The 18133-nt window shown below is 44.6% G+C and overlaps 1 protein-coding gene across 4 annotated transcripts in view; it reads right to left on the bottom strand.

Annotated features, from left to right (window-relative positions):
- Positions 1 to 207: 207 nt before the first annotated feature.
- LOC110513632 (adaptor related protein complex 5 subunit zeta 1) overlaps positions 208 to 18133 on the bottom strand; it is a 35841-nt gene continuing 17915 nt past the window's right edge. For 3 of the 4 annotated variants that reach the window (XM_036972276.1, XM_036972278.1, XM_036972279.1), the window contains 10 exons: positions 16942 to 16979; positions 16413 to 16575; positions 16141 to 16319; positions 12430 to 12572; positions 10774 to 10892; positions 8687 to 8814; positions 8466 to 8563; positions 3429 to 3561; positions 2324 to 2520; positions 208 to 840 (listed from right to left, as the gene is read on the bottom strand). In XM_036972276.1, coding sequence (XP_036828171.1) covers positions 600 to 840; positions 2324 to 2520; positions 3429 to 3561; positions 8466 to 8563; positions 8687 to 8814; positions 10774 to 10892; positions 12430 to 12572; positions 16141 to 16319; positions 16413 to 16575; positions 16942 to 16979 — 1439 coding nt within the window. In that variant the 3' untranslated portion in view covers positions 208 to 599. Of the gene's footprint in view, positions 841 to 2323; positions 2521 to 3428; positions 3562 to 8465; positions 8564 to 8686; positions 8815 to 10773; positions 10893 to 12429; positions 12573 to 16076; positions 16106 to 16140; positions 16320 to 16412; positions 16576 to 16941; positions 16980 to 18133 lie in introns of all 4 variants that reach the window. The other variant, XM_036972277.1, reaches the window with a different exon arrangement.

Raw genomic sequence — 18133 nt, 5'->3', positions numbered from 1 at the left:
GATGTCTCAGTCAGTCCTGTCTAGTATAACTATATCTAGATGGCTCAGTCATTCCTGTATCTATGATCTTCTATCAGAGAAACGGTTGATTTAAACAGATCTATAAAATGTGTGTGTGTGTAAACAAATACAGAGATCAAAGTATTGGAACAGTGACATGTTGTTGTTTAGGCTCTGTACTCCAACACGTTGATACAATGACTGAGGTTAAAGTGCAGAATGTCAGCTTTAATTTGAGGCTATTCCCATCCATATCAGGTGAAACATTTAGAAATTACAGCATTTTTTGTACATAGTCCCCCCCATTTTAGGGGACCAAAAGCATTGGGAAAAATTCACTTGTGTAGTACATCAGTCAAACATTTAGTATTTGGTCCCATATTCCTAGCACTCAATAACTACATCAAGCTTGTAACTCTACAAACGTGTTGGATGTATTTCCTGTTTGTTTTGGTTGTGTTTCAGATTATGTTGTGCACAACAAAAGAATATGTCACTGTCCCAATACTTTTGGCCCTCACTGTATAATAACAAGATATTGAAAACATACAGTACATTTACTGAACATAAATGATTTAAGGTCTATGTGTGATTATATTTTAGCGTGTGTCTGTGAGGCCAGTCAGTGTTCTGAGTCGAGGTGGCAGCGTTGCGTTGGCATCTCGGTGCCAGCGGGGGGAGGTGGCGAGGGAAGGCGGGGTTAGAACACTCAGCGCCACGCTCGGAAGTTTCAGCAGCGACCATAACTCCTCCCCTCTGGTCACTACGGCGACAACATCCTCCTCACTGCCACACCAGGAGACTGCTCCGCTACGAAGCTTAGAGAGGAACAGAGAAACCCTACATACACACACACACACACACACACGCACACACACACACACACGCGCACACACACACGAACGGCTGTAGTGACTGGCTATAGTGTGTGTAATTTGTGACTGTAGCCCTGATGGCTGCATGGTGCAGTAGGACTGATGGCTGCATGGTACAGTAGGTAGGGAGCTACTACAGCAGTGAGCCTGTAGGCCTGATGGCTGCAGGGTACAGTAGGTAGGGAGATACTACAGCAGTGAGCCTGTAGCCCTGATGGCTGCAGGGTACAGTAGGTAGGGAGCTACTACAGCAGTGAGCCTGTAGGCCTGATGGCTGCATGGTACAGTAGGTAGGGAGCTACTACAGCAGTGAGCCTGTAGGCCTGATGGCTGCAGGGTACAGTAGGTAGGGAGATACTACAGCAGTGAGCCTGTAGCCCTGATGGCTGCAGGGTACAGTAGGTAGGGAGCTACTACAGCAGTGAGCCTGTAGGCCTGATGGCTGCATGGTACAGTAGGTAGGGAGCTACTACAGCAGTGAGCCTGTAGGCCTGATGGCTGCCTGGTGCAGTAGGTAGGGAGCTACTACAGTAGTGAGCCTGTAGGCCTGATGGCTGCAGGGTACAGTAGGTAGGGAGCTACTACAGCAGTGAGCCTGTAGCCTGATGGCTGCAGGGTACAGTAGGTAGGGAGCTACTACAGCAGTGAGCCTGTAGGCCTGATGGCTGCAGGGTACAGTAGGTAGGGAGCTACTACAGCAGTGAGCCTGTAGGCCTGATGGCTGCAGGGTACAGTAGGTAGGGAGCTACTACAGCAGTGAGCCTGTAGGCCTGATGGCTGCATGGTACAGTAGGTAGGGAGCTACTACAGCAGTGAGCCTGTAGGCCTGATGGCTGCAGGGTACAGTAGGTAGGGAGCTACTACAGCAGTGAGCCTGTAGGCCTGATGGCTGCAGGGTACAGTAGGTAGGGAGCTACTACAGCAGTGAGCCTGTAGGCCTGATGGCTGCATGGTACAGTAGGTAGGGAGCTACTACAGCAGTGAGCCTGTAGGCCTGATGGCTGCATGGTGCAGTAGGTAGGGAGCTACTACAGCAGTGAGCCTGTAGGCCTGATGGCTGCATGGTGCAGTAGGTAGGGAGCTACTACAGCAGTGAGCCTGTAGGCCTGATGGCTGCATGGTGCAGTAGGTAGGGAGCTACTAGAGCGATTTGAAGTTCCATTTCAAACCTATAATGCAACACTCTGAAAGCCCATTGTGTGTGTGTGTGTGTGTGTGTTACCTGGGTATGAGGTCGTGGGAACGGGAAGCCCATTGTGTGTGTGTGTGTGTGTGTGTGTGTGTGTGTGTGTGTGTGTTACCTGAGTATGAGGTCGTGGGAACGGGAAGCCCATTGTGTGTGTGTGTGTTACCTGAGTATGAGGTCGTGGGAACGAGAAACCCATTGTGTGTGTGTGTTATCTGGGTATGAGGTCGTGGGAACGAGAAGCCCATTGTGTGTGTGTTACCTGGGTATGAGGTCGTGGGAACGGGAAGCCAGTTTAGCGAGCGCGCTCAGTAAGGAGGTAACCACCCTGGGGGAGGGGCTTCCAGAGGAAGTGATCTCGAAGAGGACTGCCTCCAATGCCTCGAAACAGGAAGTAACCAGATCCACGGAACACCGAGAGTCAAATGACACCGACAGGTACTCACCTAGCACCCACACCTAGCACGCACAGACAGACACAGTCTCGATCTGTCACCATGTGTCTGTAAAGGTTTCTCTAGTGTGAGTGTGTGTGAGTGTGTATAGCATAGTGTGTGTAGTGTGTATAGTAGAGTGTGTATAGTATATTGTTTATATCATAGTGTGAATATCAGTGTGTATAGTAGTGTGTATATCAGTGTGTATAGTATAGTGTGTATATCAGTGTGTATAGTATGTGTATATCAGTGTGTATAGTATAGTGTGTATAGTAGAGTGTATATCAGTGTTTATATTATGTGTATAGTAAACCTTGTGAAGACTGACTTACAGAAAACGTTTGACCTCTGTCATTGCCAACAAAGGGTATATAACAAAGTATTGAGATAAACTTTTGTTATTGACCAAATACTTATTTTCCACCATAATTTGAAAATAAATTCTTTAAAAATCCTACAATGTGATTTTCTGGATTTTTTTTCTCATTTTGTCTGTCATAGTTGATGTGTACCTATGATAACAATTACAGGCCTCTCTCATCTTTTTAAGTGGGAGAACTTGCACAATTGGTGGCTGACTAAATACTTTTTTGCCCCACTGTATATAGTATATAGTTCTCACCACGTGTGTGTATATTATGGTGTATAGTATATAGTTCTCACCACGTGTGTGTATATTATGGTGTATAGTATATAGTTCTCACCACGTGTGTATATTATAGTGTATAGTATATAGATCTCACCACGTGTGTATATTATAGTGTATAGTTCTCACCACATGTGTGTATATTATAGTGTATAGTATATAGTTCTCACCACGTGTGTATATTATAGTGTATAGTTCTCACCACATGTGTGTATATTATAGTGTATAGTGTATAGTTCTCACCACATGTGTGTATATTATAGTGTATTGTATATAGTTCTCACCACATGTGTGTACAGGTCTTCTTTGCTGTGGATGTTAGTGGTGGTTCCAGCAAACTCCAGCAGCTCCCGTGATTGGTCCACAACCAGAGAGGGGTGGAGCTTACACAGCTTCAACAAGTGGTGGCTAAAAACCCTAGAGAGAAACAAGAGAGAAAATCAAAAGAGAACCGAGAGAGAGAGAGAGAAATGAGAGAGAAACGAGAGCGAGAGAGAGAGAGGAGAGTGAAAGAGAGAGTGGAAAGATAGAGAGTTAATGAGCAGATGAGCTCCTGAATTGCTCAGCATTGTTCAGTTTTTCCAAAAGATAGACTGAGGGTTGTATAAAAGGTGGATTATTTTACAAGGACATATACAGGGTAACCCCCTCCACATCATCTACAGGGCACTGTGAAGAGATCACCACAGTACAGTACCCCTTAGATATTAAACATGACAAGGCACTGAGAGAGTACAGAGAGAAGCTCCTCATGGACAATCCAGAAACACTTTTTGCTGACTGCTACAAAAAGGGGAATGTCAGTCACCTAATCTTCCACACAGACCATCCCTTTATTTTGTATTTTATTTCCCCTTTATTTAACCAGGTTGCCAGTTGAGAACAAGTTCTCATTTACATCTGCGACCTGGCCAAGATAAAGCAAAGCAGTGCGACACAAACAACAACACAGAGTTACACATGGAATAAACAAACGTACAGTCAATAACACAATAGAAAAAAGTCTATATACAGTGTGTGCAAATGGCGTGAGGAGGTGAGGCAATACATAGGCCATAGTAGCAAAGTAATTACAATTTAGCAAATTAACACTGGAGTGATAGATGTGCAGATGATGATGTGCAAGTAGAAATACTGGTGTGCAAAAAATAAAATCAAACCAATATGGGGATGAGGTAGGTAGTTGGGCTATTTACAGATGGGCTGTTTACAGATGGGCTGTTTACAGATGGGCTGTGCACAGCTGCAGCGGTCGGTAAGCTGCTCAGTTAGCTGATGCTTAAAGTTATTGAGGGAGATATGTCTCCAACTTCAGCAATTTTTGCAATTCGTTCCAGTCACTGGCAGCAGAGAACTGGAAGGAAAGGCAGCCAAAGGGGGTGCTGGCTTTGGGGACGACCAGTGTGATATACCCGCTGGAGCGCGTGCTACAGGTGGGTGTTATGGTGACCAGTGTGATATACCCGCTGGAGCTCCATAATACTTTTGAGATAATATTCTATAAGAGGAAGAGGAGCTCAAGCAGTAGAACATTGAGATATGAAGACATTATTATAAATTAAAATAAACTCACAAAAATGTACATATGAAAACCACAAGTGGCACGCAGATTGGTAGATACTATGACACTAGACACTACGGAAGACACTATGGAACACAAAGCTTTTACTATCTCATCCTGGAATATACAAGGTCTGAACAGGAACCCAGACTTCATCAAAGAAATGTGAAATACAGACATTGTCATCCTACAAGGGGAGATAAACAATTTCCAGGCCCAGGGACTGTGGAGACCAAAATGCCAGAACGGGACAAGAATCTGACACCCTCAGCACCCAGGGAGACAAACACCTGCCTGGAAGTGACAGCATTCCCTCCACCATATGCCCCCCTAGGCACAACTACGACAACATAACCAACAAAAACGGGTCACAACTCCTGCAGCTTTGTCGCACGCTGGGTCTGTACATAGTCAATGGTACTATAGGCTTCAAGGGGACTCTTACGGTAGGAACACAATCACCTGACCTCATCCCTTGGCAGTAGTACTGTAGACTACTTTATCACTGACCTCAACCCAGAGTCCCTCAGAGCGTTCAGTCAGCCCATTGACACCTCTCTCAGATCACTGCTGAATCCAGACAATTACATTGACCTCCATTTGTTTTGTACACTGCTGCTACGTTGATTTATTTGAGTTTTTTAATCCCAGGCCCCCGTCCTAACCCTAACCCCAACCCCTAACCCTAACCCCGTCCTAACCCTAACCCCGCCCTAACCCTAACCCCTAACCCTAACCCTAACCCCGTCCTAACCCTAACCCCTAACCCTAACCCTAACCCCGTCCTAACCCTAACCCCAACCCCTAACCCTAACCCTAACCCCGTCCTAACCCTAACCCCGTCCTAACCCTAACCCTAACCCTAACCCCGTCCTAACCCTAACCCCGTCCTAACCCTAACCCCGTCCTAACCCTAACCCCGTCCTAACCCTAACCCCGTCCTAACCCTAACCCCGTCCTAACCCTGACCCTAACCCCGTCCTAACCCTAACCCCGTCTCCGCAGGAGGCCTTTTGGTAGGCAGTCATTGTAAATAATTATTTGTTCGTAACTGACTTGACTAGTTAAATAAAGGATAAATAAAATAAATAAATACTCACTGTTTATGATCTATGCATAGTCACTTCACCCCTACCTACATGTACCCTTCACCCCTACCTACATGTACACATTACCTCGACTAACCTGTACCCTTCACCCCTACCTACATGTACACATTACCTCAACTAACCTGTACCCTTCACCCCTACCTACATGTACACATTACCTCAACTAACCTGTACCCTTCACCCCTACCTACATGTACCCTTCACCCCTACCTACATGTACACATTACCTCGACTAACCTGTACCCTTCACCCCTACCTACATGTACACATTACCTCGACTAACCTGTACCCTTCACCCCTACCTACATGTACACATTACCTTAACTAACCTGTACCCTTCACCCCTACCTACATGTACACATTACCTCAACTAACCTGTACCCTTCACCCCTACCTACATGTACCCTTCACCCCTACCTACATGTATACATTACATCGACTAACCTGTACCCTTCACCCCTACCTACATGTACCCTTCACCCCTACCTACATGTACACATTACCTCGACTAACCTGTACCCTTCATCCCTACGTACATGTAACCTTCACCCCTACCTACATGTACACATTACCTCAACTAACCTGTACCCTTCACCCCTACCTACATGTACACATTACCTCAACTAACCTGTACCCTTCACCCCTACCTACATGTACACATTACCTCAACTAACCGGTACCCATCACCCCTACCTACATGTACACATTACCTCAACTAACCAGTACCCTTCAGCCCTACATACATGTACACTTCACCCCTACCTACATGTACACATTACCTCAACTAACCTGAACCCTTCACCCCTACCTACATGTACACATTACCTCAACTAACCTGTACTCTTCACCCCTACCTACATGTACACATTACCTCAACTAACCTGTACCCTTCACACCTACCTACATGTACACATTACCTCGACTAACCTGTACCCTTCACCCCTACCTACATGTACACATTACCTCAACTAACCTGTACTCTTCACCCCTACCTACACATACACATTACCTCAACTAACCTGTACCCTTCACCCCTACCTACATGTACCCTTCACCCCTACCTACATGTACACATTACCTCAACTAACCTGTACCCTTCACCCCTACCTACATGTACCCTTCACCCCTACCTACATGTACACATTACCTCAACTAACCTGTACCCTTCACCCCTACCTACATTTACACATTACCTCGACTAACCTGTACCATTCACCCCTACCTACATGTACACATTACCTCAACTAACCTGTACCCTTTACCCCTACCTACATGTACACATTACCTCAACTAACCTGTACCCTTCACCCCTACATACATGTACACTTCACCCCTACCTACATGTACACATTGCCTCAGCTAACCTGTACCCTTCACCCCTACATACATGTACACATTACCTCAACTAACCTGAACCCTTCACCCCTACCTACATGTACACATTACCTCAACTAACCTGTACTCTTCACCCCTACCTACATGTACACATTACCTCAACTAACCTGTACCCTTCACACCTACATACATGTACCCTTCACCCCTACCTACATGTACACATTACCTCAACTAACCTGTACCCTTCACCCCTACCTACATGTACCCTTCACCCCTACCTACATGTACACATTACCTCAACTAACCTGTACCCTTCACCCCTACCTACATTTACACATTACCTCGACTAACCTGTACCATTCACCGCTACCTACATGTACACATTACCTCAACTAACCTGTACCCTTTACCCCTACCTACATGTACACATTACCTCAACTAACCTGTACCCTTCACCCCTACATACATGTACACTTCACCCCTACCTATATGTACACATTACCTCAACTAACCTGTACCCTTCACCCCTACATACATGTACACTTCACCCCTACCTACATGTACACATTGCCTCAGCTAACCTGTACCCTTCACCCCTACATACATGTACACATTACCTCAACTAACCTGAACCCTTCACCCCTACCTACATGTACACATTACCTCAACTAACCTGTACTCTTCACCCCTACCTACATGTACACATTACCTCAACTAACCTGTACCCTTCACACCTACATACATGTACCCTTCACCCCTACCTACATGTAAACATTACCTCAACTAACCTGTACCCTTCACACCTACCTACATGTACACATTACCTCAACTAACCTGAACCCTTCACCCCTACCTACATGTACACATTACCTCGACTAACCTGTACCCTTCACCCCTACCTACATGTACACATTACCTCGACTAACCTGTACCCTTCACCCCTACCTACATGTACACATTACCTCAACTAACCTGTACCCTTCACCCCTACATACATGTACCCTTCACCCCTACATACATGTACCCTTCACCCCTACCTTCATGTACACATTATAGTAGTGGTATTATAGTATGTACACATTATCTCAACTAACCTGTATGTGTGATGCGGTGTGTGTACTGACCGGTGTATGTGTGATACGGTGTGTGTCCTGACCAGTGTATGTGTGATGCGGTGTGTGTCCTGACCGGTGTATGTGTGATACGGTGTGTGTCCTGACCAGTGTATGTGTGATACGGTGTGTGTCCTGACCGGTGTATGTGTGATACGGTGTTTGTCCTGACCAGTGTATGTATGATGCAGTGTGTGTACTGACCGGTGTATCTCTGCAGTGTATTTGGGGATGTTGAGCAACAGACTGCTTCTCTCCAACAGCACCAACACCAGCTGGGCCAGCAACCTCTCATCTGATACCTACACACACACACACACACACACACACACACACACACATCTAAGCTGTACTTATATACACAAAATACATGTTTTATCTCTGACTTATTCTGGTTGTAGCCTGTGTGTGTGTGTGTGTGTTACCGTGGTAACTGTGTTGAAGTAGACGTGCAGCAGCACTGGAACACTTTGAGCTGATTGGATGACTCTGGACCAATCAGCTGCCTCCATCAGCAGGTCATGGAGCACACTCAGTCTGTCCATGGTATCACCTGGGGAGAAATACAGTTATATTACAGTAGTGGCATTACAGTATTGGCATTACAGTAGTGTTATTACAGTAGTGGCATTACAGTATTAGAGTAGTGGTATTACAGTAGTGTTATTACAGTAGTGGCATTACAGTAGTGACATTACAGTAGTGACATTACAGTAGTGGTATTACAGTAGTGGCATTACAGTATTACAGTAGTGGCATTACAGTATTAGAGTAGTGGCGTTACAGTAGTGGTATTATAGTATTACAGTAGGTGTATTACAGTAGTGGTATTACAGTAGTGGCATTACAGTAGTGGTATTATAGTATTACAGTAGTGGCATTACAGTAGTGGCATTACAGTAGTGTTATTACAGTAGGTGTATTATAGGATTTCAGTAGGTGTATTACAGTAGTAGTAGTATTACAGTAGTAGTGGTATTACAGTAGTAGTGATATTACAGTAGTGATATTACAGTAGTGATATTACAGTAGTAGTAGTATTACAGTAGTAGTGGTATTACAGTATTATAGTAGTGGTATTACAGTATTACAGTAGTAGTGGTATTACAGTAGTAATGGTATTACAGTATTATAGTCGTGGTATTACAGTATTATAGTAGTGGTATTACAGTAGTAGTAGTATTACAGTAGTAGTGGTATTACAGTATTATAGTAGTGGTATTACAGTATTACAGTAGTAGTGGTATTACAGTAGTAATGGTATTACAGTATTATAGTCGTGGTATTACAGTATTATAGTAGTGGTATTACAGTATTATAGTAGTGGCATTACAGTATTATAGTAGTGGTATTACAGTATTATAGTAGTGGTATTACAGTAGTAGTGGTATTACAGTATTATAGTAGTGGTATTACAGTATTATAGTAGTAGTGGTATTACAGTATTATAGTAGTGGTATTACAGTAGTAGTAGTATTACAGTAGTAGTGGTATTACAGTATTATAGTAGTGGTATTACAGTATTACAGTAGTAGTGGTATTACAGTAGTAATGGTATTACAGTATTATAGTCGTGGTATTACAGTGTTATAGTAGTGGCATTACAGTATTATAGTAGTGGTATTACAGTATTATAGTAATGGTATTACAGTAGTAGTGGTATTACAGTATTATAGTAGTGGTATTACAGTATTATAGTAGTAGTGGTATTACAGTATTATAGTAGTGGTATTACAGTAGTAGTAGTATTACAGTAGTAGTAGTATTACAGTAGTAGTGGTATTACAGTAGTAGTGATATCACAGTAGTGGTATTACAGTAGTAGTAGTAGTGGTATTACAGTAGTAGTAGTATTACAGTGGTAGTGGTATTACAGTAGTGGTATTACAGTAGTAGTGGTATTACAGTATTACAGTAGTGGTATTACAATATTATAGTAGTAGTGGTATTACAGTAGTAGTAGTATTACAGTGGTAGTGGTATTACAGTAGTGGTATTACAGTAGTAGTGGAATTACAGTATTACAGTAGTAGTGGTATTACAGTAGTAGTGATATTACAGTAGTGGTATTACAGTAGTATTAGTGTTACAGTAGTAGTGGTATTATAGCATTACAGTAGTAATATTACAATATTACAGTAGTGGAATTATAGTAGTACAGTAGTAGTGGTATTACAGTAGTACAGTAGTAGTGGTATTACAGTAGTAGTGATATTGTAGTAGTGGTATTACAGTAGTAGTGGTATTATAGAATTACAGTAGTAATATTACAGTAGTGGTATTATAATATTACAGTAGTGGTATTATAGTATTGCAGTAGTGGTATTATAGTATTACAGCAGTAGTGGTATTACAGTAGTAGTAGTATGACAGTAGTAGTGATATTACAGTAGTAGTATGACAGTATTACAGTAGTAGTAGTATGACAGTAGTAGTGATATTACAGTAGTAGTGGTATGACAGTATTACAGTAGTAGTGGTATTATAATATTATAGTAGTTTGTGACATTACCAGACCCTGCCTCCCCTCTCAACAGGAACAGGAAGAGGCCTCTATGGGCGGGGCTTCGGAAAGCTTCCAGCGATGACAGACCACGCCCACCTGGCTCAGACACAGGGAAGCATGCAGACCTGACACGCACAGATCACCATGTTACATTTCTATACTGCTCTGATGTTTCCCTGAAATGCTTCTAGGAACATTGTGTATGTCATTGATTGATTTGTTATTACACCATCTTACAGAGATACCTTACACACATCAACGTAGAATACACTACGTATTTATTGTGTATGTTATTGATTGATTTGTTATTACACCATCTTACAGAGATACTTTACACACATCAACGTAGAATACACTACGTATTTATTGTGTATACAGTTGAACTCGGAAGTTTACATACACTTAGGTTGGATTTTCAAACTATAGTTTTGGCAAATCGGTTAGGACATCTACTTTGTGCATGACACAAGTCATTTTTCCAACAATTGTTTACAGACATATTAATTCACTGTGTCACAATTCCAGTGGGTCAGAAGTTTACATACACTAAGTTGACTGTGCCTTTAAACAGCTTGGAAAATTTCTGAAAATTACATGGTTTTAGAAGCTTCTGATTGACTCAGATTATGTCAATTAGCCTATGAATGTACTTTGGTGCGAAAAGTGTACAAAAGTATCTATATCCACAGTAAAACGAGTCCTATATCGACATAACCTGAAAAGGCCGCTCAGCAAGGAAGAAGCCACTGCTACAAAACTGCCATATAAAAGCCAGACTACGGTTTGCAACTGCACATGGGGACAAAGATCGTACTTTTTGGAGAAATGTCCTCTGGTCTGATAAAACAAAAATAGAACTGTTTGGCCATAATGACCATCGTTATGTTTGGAGGTAAAAGGGCGAGGCTTGCAAGCCGAAGAACACCATCCCAACCGTGAAGCACGGGGGTGGCAGCATCATGTTGTGGGGCTGCTTTGCTGCAGGAGGGACTGGTGCACTTCACAAAATAGATGGCTTCATGAGGCAGGAAAATTATGTGGATGTTTTGAAGCAACATCTCAAGACATCAGTCAGGTAGATAAAGCTTGATCGCAAATCGGTCTTCCAAATGGACATTGACCCCAAGCATACTTCCAAAGTTGTAGCAAAATGGCTTAAGGACAACCAAGTCAAGGTATTGGAGTGGCCATCACAAAGCCCTGACCTCAATCCCAGAGAAGATTTGTGGGCGAGCAAGGAGGCCTACAAACCTGACTCAGTTACACCAGCTCTGTCAGGAGGAATGGGCCAAAATTCACCAAACTTACTGTGGGACGTTTGTGGAAGGCTACCTGAAACGTTTGACCCAAGTTAAACAATTTAAAGGCAATGCTACCAAATACTAATTGAGTGATTGCAAACTTCTGACCCACTGGGAATGTGATGAAAGAAATTAAAGCTGAAATAAATAATTGTCTCTACTATTATTCTGGCATTTCACATTCCTAAAATAAAGTGGTGATCCTAACTGACCAAAGACAGGGAATTTTTACTAGGATTAAATGTCAGGAATTGTGAAAAACTAAGTTTAAATGTATTTGGCTAAGGTGTATGTAAAGTTCAGAGTTCAACTGTATAAGCATTCTATCTCTACGTGTGTGTGTGTGTGTGTGTGTGTGTACCTGAGCTGCAGGGTGAGAGCAGCAGTGAGACAGGGCAAGTCCAGTAGAGAGTGCAGCAGCTCAACTGCAGTCCCAGCCGTGACCAGAGAGGGCAGCACATCCACATAGTCAGATACCAGGCCTGGACTGTCCCACGCTAGGAACTACAACACATCACATAGTCAGATACCTGGCCTGGACTGTCCCACGCTAGGAACTACAACACATCACATTGTCAGATACCTGGCCTGGACTGTTCCACGCTAGGAAATACAACACATAGTCAGATACCAGGCCTGGACTGTTCCACGCTAGGAACTACAACACATAGTCAGATACCAGGCCTGGACTGTCCCACGCTAGGAACTACAACACATCACATAGTCAGATACCTGGCCTGGACTGTTCCACGCTAGGAACTACAACACATAGTCAGATATCAGGCCTGGACTGTGCCACGCTAGGAATTACAACACATCACATAGTCAGATACCTGGCCTGGACTGTTCCACGCTAGGAACTACAACACATAGTCAGATACCAGGCCTGGACTGTGCCACGCTAGGAACTACAACACATCGTCAGATACCAGGCCTGGACTGTTCCACGCTAGGAACTACAACACATAGTCAGATATCAGGCCTGGACTGTGCCACGCTAGGAATTACAACACATCACATAGTCAGATACCTGGCCTGGACTGTTCCACGCTAGGAACTACAACACATAGTCAGATACCAGGCCTGGACTGTCCCACGCTAGGAACTACAACACAACACATCGTCAGATACCAGGCCTGGACTGTTCCACGCTAGGAACTACAACACATAGTCAGATACCAGGCCTGGACTGTCCCACGCTAGGAACTACAACACATAGTCAGATACCAGGCCTGGACTGTCCCACGCTAGGAACTACAACACATCACATAGTCAGATACCTGGCCTGGACTGTCCCACGCTAGGAACTACAACACAACACATAGTCAGATACCAGGCCTGGACTGTCCCACGCTAGGAACTACAACACAACACATAGTTAGATACCTGGCCTGGACTGTCCCACGCTAGGAACTAAAATACATAGTCAGATACCAGGCCTGGACTGTCCCACGCTAGGAACTACAACACATAGTCAGATACCAGGCCTGGACTGTCCCACGCTAGGAAATACAACACATCACATAGTCAGATACCTGGCCTGGACTGTCCCACGCTAGGAACTACAACACATAGTCAGATACCAGGCCTGGACTGTCCCACGCTAGGAAATACAACACATCACATAGTCAGATACCAGGCCTGGACTGTCCCACGCTAGGAACTACAACACAACACATAGTCAGATACCAGGCCTGGACTGTCCCACGCTAGGAACTACAACACAACACATAGTCAGATAAAAGACCTGGACTGTTCCACGCTAGGAACTAATAACTACAAGAACCCGGCGTCAGATACCAGACTAGAAACTAGAACCCGGCGTCAGATACCAGACTAGAACCCAGTGTCAGATACCAGACTAGATCCCAGCGTCAGATACCAGACTAGAAACTAGAACCCAGCGTCAGATACCAGACTAGAAACTAGAACCCAGCGTCAGATACCAGACTAGAAACTAGAACCCTGCATCACATACCAGACCAGAAACTAGAACCCGGCGTCAGATACCAGACTAGAACCTAGAACCCAGCGTCAGATACCAGACTAGAACCCAGCGTCAGATACCAGACCAGAAACTAGAACCCGGCGTCAGATACCAGACTAGAAACTAGAACCCAGCGTCAGATACCAGACCAGAAACTAGAACCTGGCGTCAGATACCAGACTAGAACCTAGAACCCAGCGTCAGATACCAGACTAGAACCCAGCGTCAGATACCAGACCAGAAACTAGAACCCGGCGTCAGATACCAGACTAGAACCTAGAACCCTGCGTCAGATACCAGACTAGAAACTAGAACCCTGCGTCAGATACCAGACTAGAACCCAGCGTTAGATGCCAGACTAGAAACTAGAACCCAGCGTCAGATACCAGACCAGAAACTAGAACCTGGCGTCAGATACCAGACTAGAACCTAGAACCCTGCGTCAGATACCAGACTAGAACCCAGTGTCAGATACCAGACCAGAAACTAGAACCCGGCGTCAGATACCAGACTAGAACCCAGCGTCAGATACCAGACTAGAACCCAGCGTCAGATACCAGACCAGAACCCAGCGTCAGATACCAGACTAGAAACTAGAACCCGGCGTCAGATACCAGACTAGAACCTAGAACCCAGCGTCAGATACCAGACTAGAAACTAGAACCCGGCGTCAGATACCAGACTAGAACCCAGCGTCAGATACCAGACTAGAACCCAGCGTCAGATACCAGACTAGAAACTAGAACCCGGCGTCAGATACCAGACTAGAACCCAGCGTCAGATACCAGACTAGAACCCAGCGTTAGATGCCAGACTAGAAACTATACTGAACAAAAATAAAGTGTTGATCCCATGTTTCATGAGCTGAAATAAAATATCCCAGAAATGTCCACAAAAAACTTATTTCTCTCCAATTTTATGAACCACCAGGATAGTTATTTCTCTCCAACTATGTTGACTATGTGTTCTCTCCTTATGAACCACCAGGATAGTTATTTCTCTCCAACTATGTTGACTATGTGTTCTCTCCTTATGAACCACCAGGATAGTTATTTCTCTCCAACTATGTTGACTATGTGTTCTCTCCTTATGAACCACCAGGATAGTTATTTCTCTCCAACTATGTTGACTATGTGTTCTCTCCTTATGAACCACCCGGATAGTTATTTCTCTCCAACTATGTTGACTATGTGTTCTCTCCTTATGAACCACCCGGATAGTTATTTCTCTCCAACTATGTTGACTATGTGTTCTCTCCTTATGAACCACCCGGATAGTTATTTCTCTCCAACTATGTTGACTATGTGTTCTCTTCTTATGAACCACCCGGATAGTTATTTCTCTCCAACTATGTGTTCTCTCCTTATGAACCACCCGGATAGTTGATGAAACTGAAGAGTATTTCTGTCCGTAATTAAGCCCTTTTGTGGGGAAAAACTCCTTCTGATTGGCTGGGCCTGGCCTATGCCCGCCCCTGCCCAGACATGTGAAATCCATAGATTAGGGCCTAATGAATTCATTTAAATTGACTGATTTCCTTCTATGAACTGTAACTCAGTCAAATCTTATAAATTGCTGCATGATGCGTTTCTATTTTAGTTCAGTGTAGAACACATACTGCAGTCAGACTAGAAGGTATACAGAGGCTGCGTTTACACAGGCAGACCAATTCTGATCTTTCCCCAATTATTGGCAAAAGAGCAGATCTGAAGAGTGGTAAAAAAGATCAGAACTACAAACATCAGAGACTGAAAGGTGTCCGGTAGCCAGACACGTTAATACGGTGGGCCAATAATGTGCCTAGAGTGTTATAATGGGGTGTGTGTTACCTTGAGCAGGCTAGGGAAGTAGTGTGTGTTACCTTGAGCAGGCTAGGGAAGTAGTGTGTGTTACCTTGAGCAGGCTAGGGAAGTAGTGTGTGTTACCTTGAGCAGGCTAGGGAAGTAGTGTGTGTTACCTTGAGCAGGCTAGGGAAGTAGTGTGTGTTACCTTGAGCAGGCTAGGGAAGTAATGTATGTTACCTTGAGCAGGCTAGGGAAGTAGTGTGTGTTACCTTGAGCAGGCTAGGGAAGTAGTGTGTGTTACCTTGAGCAGGCTAGGGAAGTAGTGTGTGTACAGTGGTACAGAGGAGTGGAGCTGCAGCTGATTGGCTCTGATGAAGGACAGCGTCTCGTGGGCCAGATAGGGGTCGTTGAAACACTCTGCTGGGAGAACACCAAACACACACCTCCACACACACTCACTGTCCACCGCTGCAGTCTCCCCTACACACACACACACACACACACACACACACACAAACACAGTAAGTACACACTAGCTCTATCCTCCACACGTGCACACACACACCTCCTCACCGTGGTTCAGGTAGAACTGAGCGATGGGCAGCAGGACTCTGCTGCAGGACAGGTCAGAGTTCAGACGGCCGAACAGTGACTTAACACACGGGAACGCACGATACACACACCCTGCATCCTCCACACACACCCCGTCCAGGATACGCACCGCCTCCACCAAGCACTGACACACACACACACACACACACACACACACGCACGCAGAGAGAGGACAGGGTTACTACAGCAGTATGACAGGGTTACTACAGCAGTATAACAGGGTTACTACAGCAGTATGACAGGGTTACTACAGCAGTATGACAGGGTTACTACAGCAGTATGACAGGGTTACTACAGCAGTATGACAGGGTTACTACAGCAGTATGACAGGGTTACTACAGCAGTATGACAGGGTTACTACAGCAGTATGACAGGGTTACTACAGCAGTATGACTGTGTGATTGTAGGGGACAGGGTTACTACAGCAGTATGACAGGGTTACTACAGCAGTATAACTGTGTGTGATTGTAGGGGACAAGTTGTAGCTCACTGCTTTCTGTAGCTCTGTGTCTGTTCTCTTCAGCGCCTCTGAAACAGAAGAAAACAGTCTTTACTGTTCAACACAGGGACCCTGGGATTCACAGATTCAACACAGGGACACTGGGATTCACAGATTAAACACGGGGACACTGGAATTTACAGATTCAACACAGGGACACTGGGATTCACAGATTAAACACGGGGACACTGGAATTTACAGATTCAACACAGGGACCCTGGGATTCACAGATTCAACACAGGGATTTACAGATTCAACACAGGGACCCTGGGATTCACAGATTCAACACAGGGATTTACAGATTCAACACAGGGACACTGGGATTTACAGATTCAACACTGGGATTTACAGATTCAACACAGGGACACTGGGATTTACTGTTCAACACAGGGACTTACAGATTCAACACAGGGACACTGGGATTTACAGATTCAACACTGGGACACTGGGATTCACAGATTCAACACAGGGATTTACAGATTCAACACAGGGACACTGGGATTTACAGATTCAACACTGGGATTTACAGATTCAACACAGGGACACTGGGATTTACTGTTCAACACAGGGACCCTGGGATTTACAGATTCAACACAGGGACACTGGGATTCACAGATTCAACACAGGGACACTGGGATTCACAGATTCAACACAGGGACACTGGGATTTACAGATTCAACACAGGGACACTGGGATTCACAGATTCAACACAGGGACACTGGGATTCACAGATTCAACACAGGGACACAAAACATTTTGGGGACCGATTTGTAACAAATATATGTCAAAGTCGTGTAGGGGTTAGGGTCCATGCTGTAGTGTAGGGGTTAGGGTCCATACTGTAGTGTAGGGGTTAGGGTCCATACTGTAGTGTAGGGGTTAGGGTCCATACTGTAGTGTAGGGGTTAGGGTCCATGCTGTAGTGTAGGGGTTAGGGTCCATGCTGTAGTGTAGGGGTTAGGGTCCATGCTGTAGTGTAGGGGTTAGGGTCCATGCTGTAGTGTAGGGGTTAGGGTCCCTGCTGTAGTGTAGGGGTTAGGGTCCATGCTGTAGTGTAGGGGTTAGGGTCCATACTGTAGTGTAGGGGTTAGGGTCCATACTGTAGTGTAGGGGTTAGGGTCCACGCTGTAGTGTAGGGGTTAGGGTCCATGCTGTAGTGTAGGGGTTAGGGTCCATACTGTAG

The sequence above is a fragment of the Oncorhynchus mykiss genome, unplaced genomic scaffold (genome assembly GCF_013265735.2).
Source record: "Oncorhynchus mykiss isolate Arlee unplaced genomic scaffold, USDA_OmykA_1.1 un_scaffold_130, whole genome shotgun sequence".
NCBI lineage: Eukaryota > Metazoa > Chordata > Actinopteri > Salmoniformes > Salmonidae > Oncorhynchus > Oncorhynchus mykiss.
The sequence above is the reverse complement of the archived record's forward strand: the minus strand, read 5'-3'. Positions and strand labels throughout refer to the sequence as shown.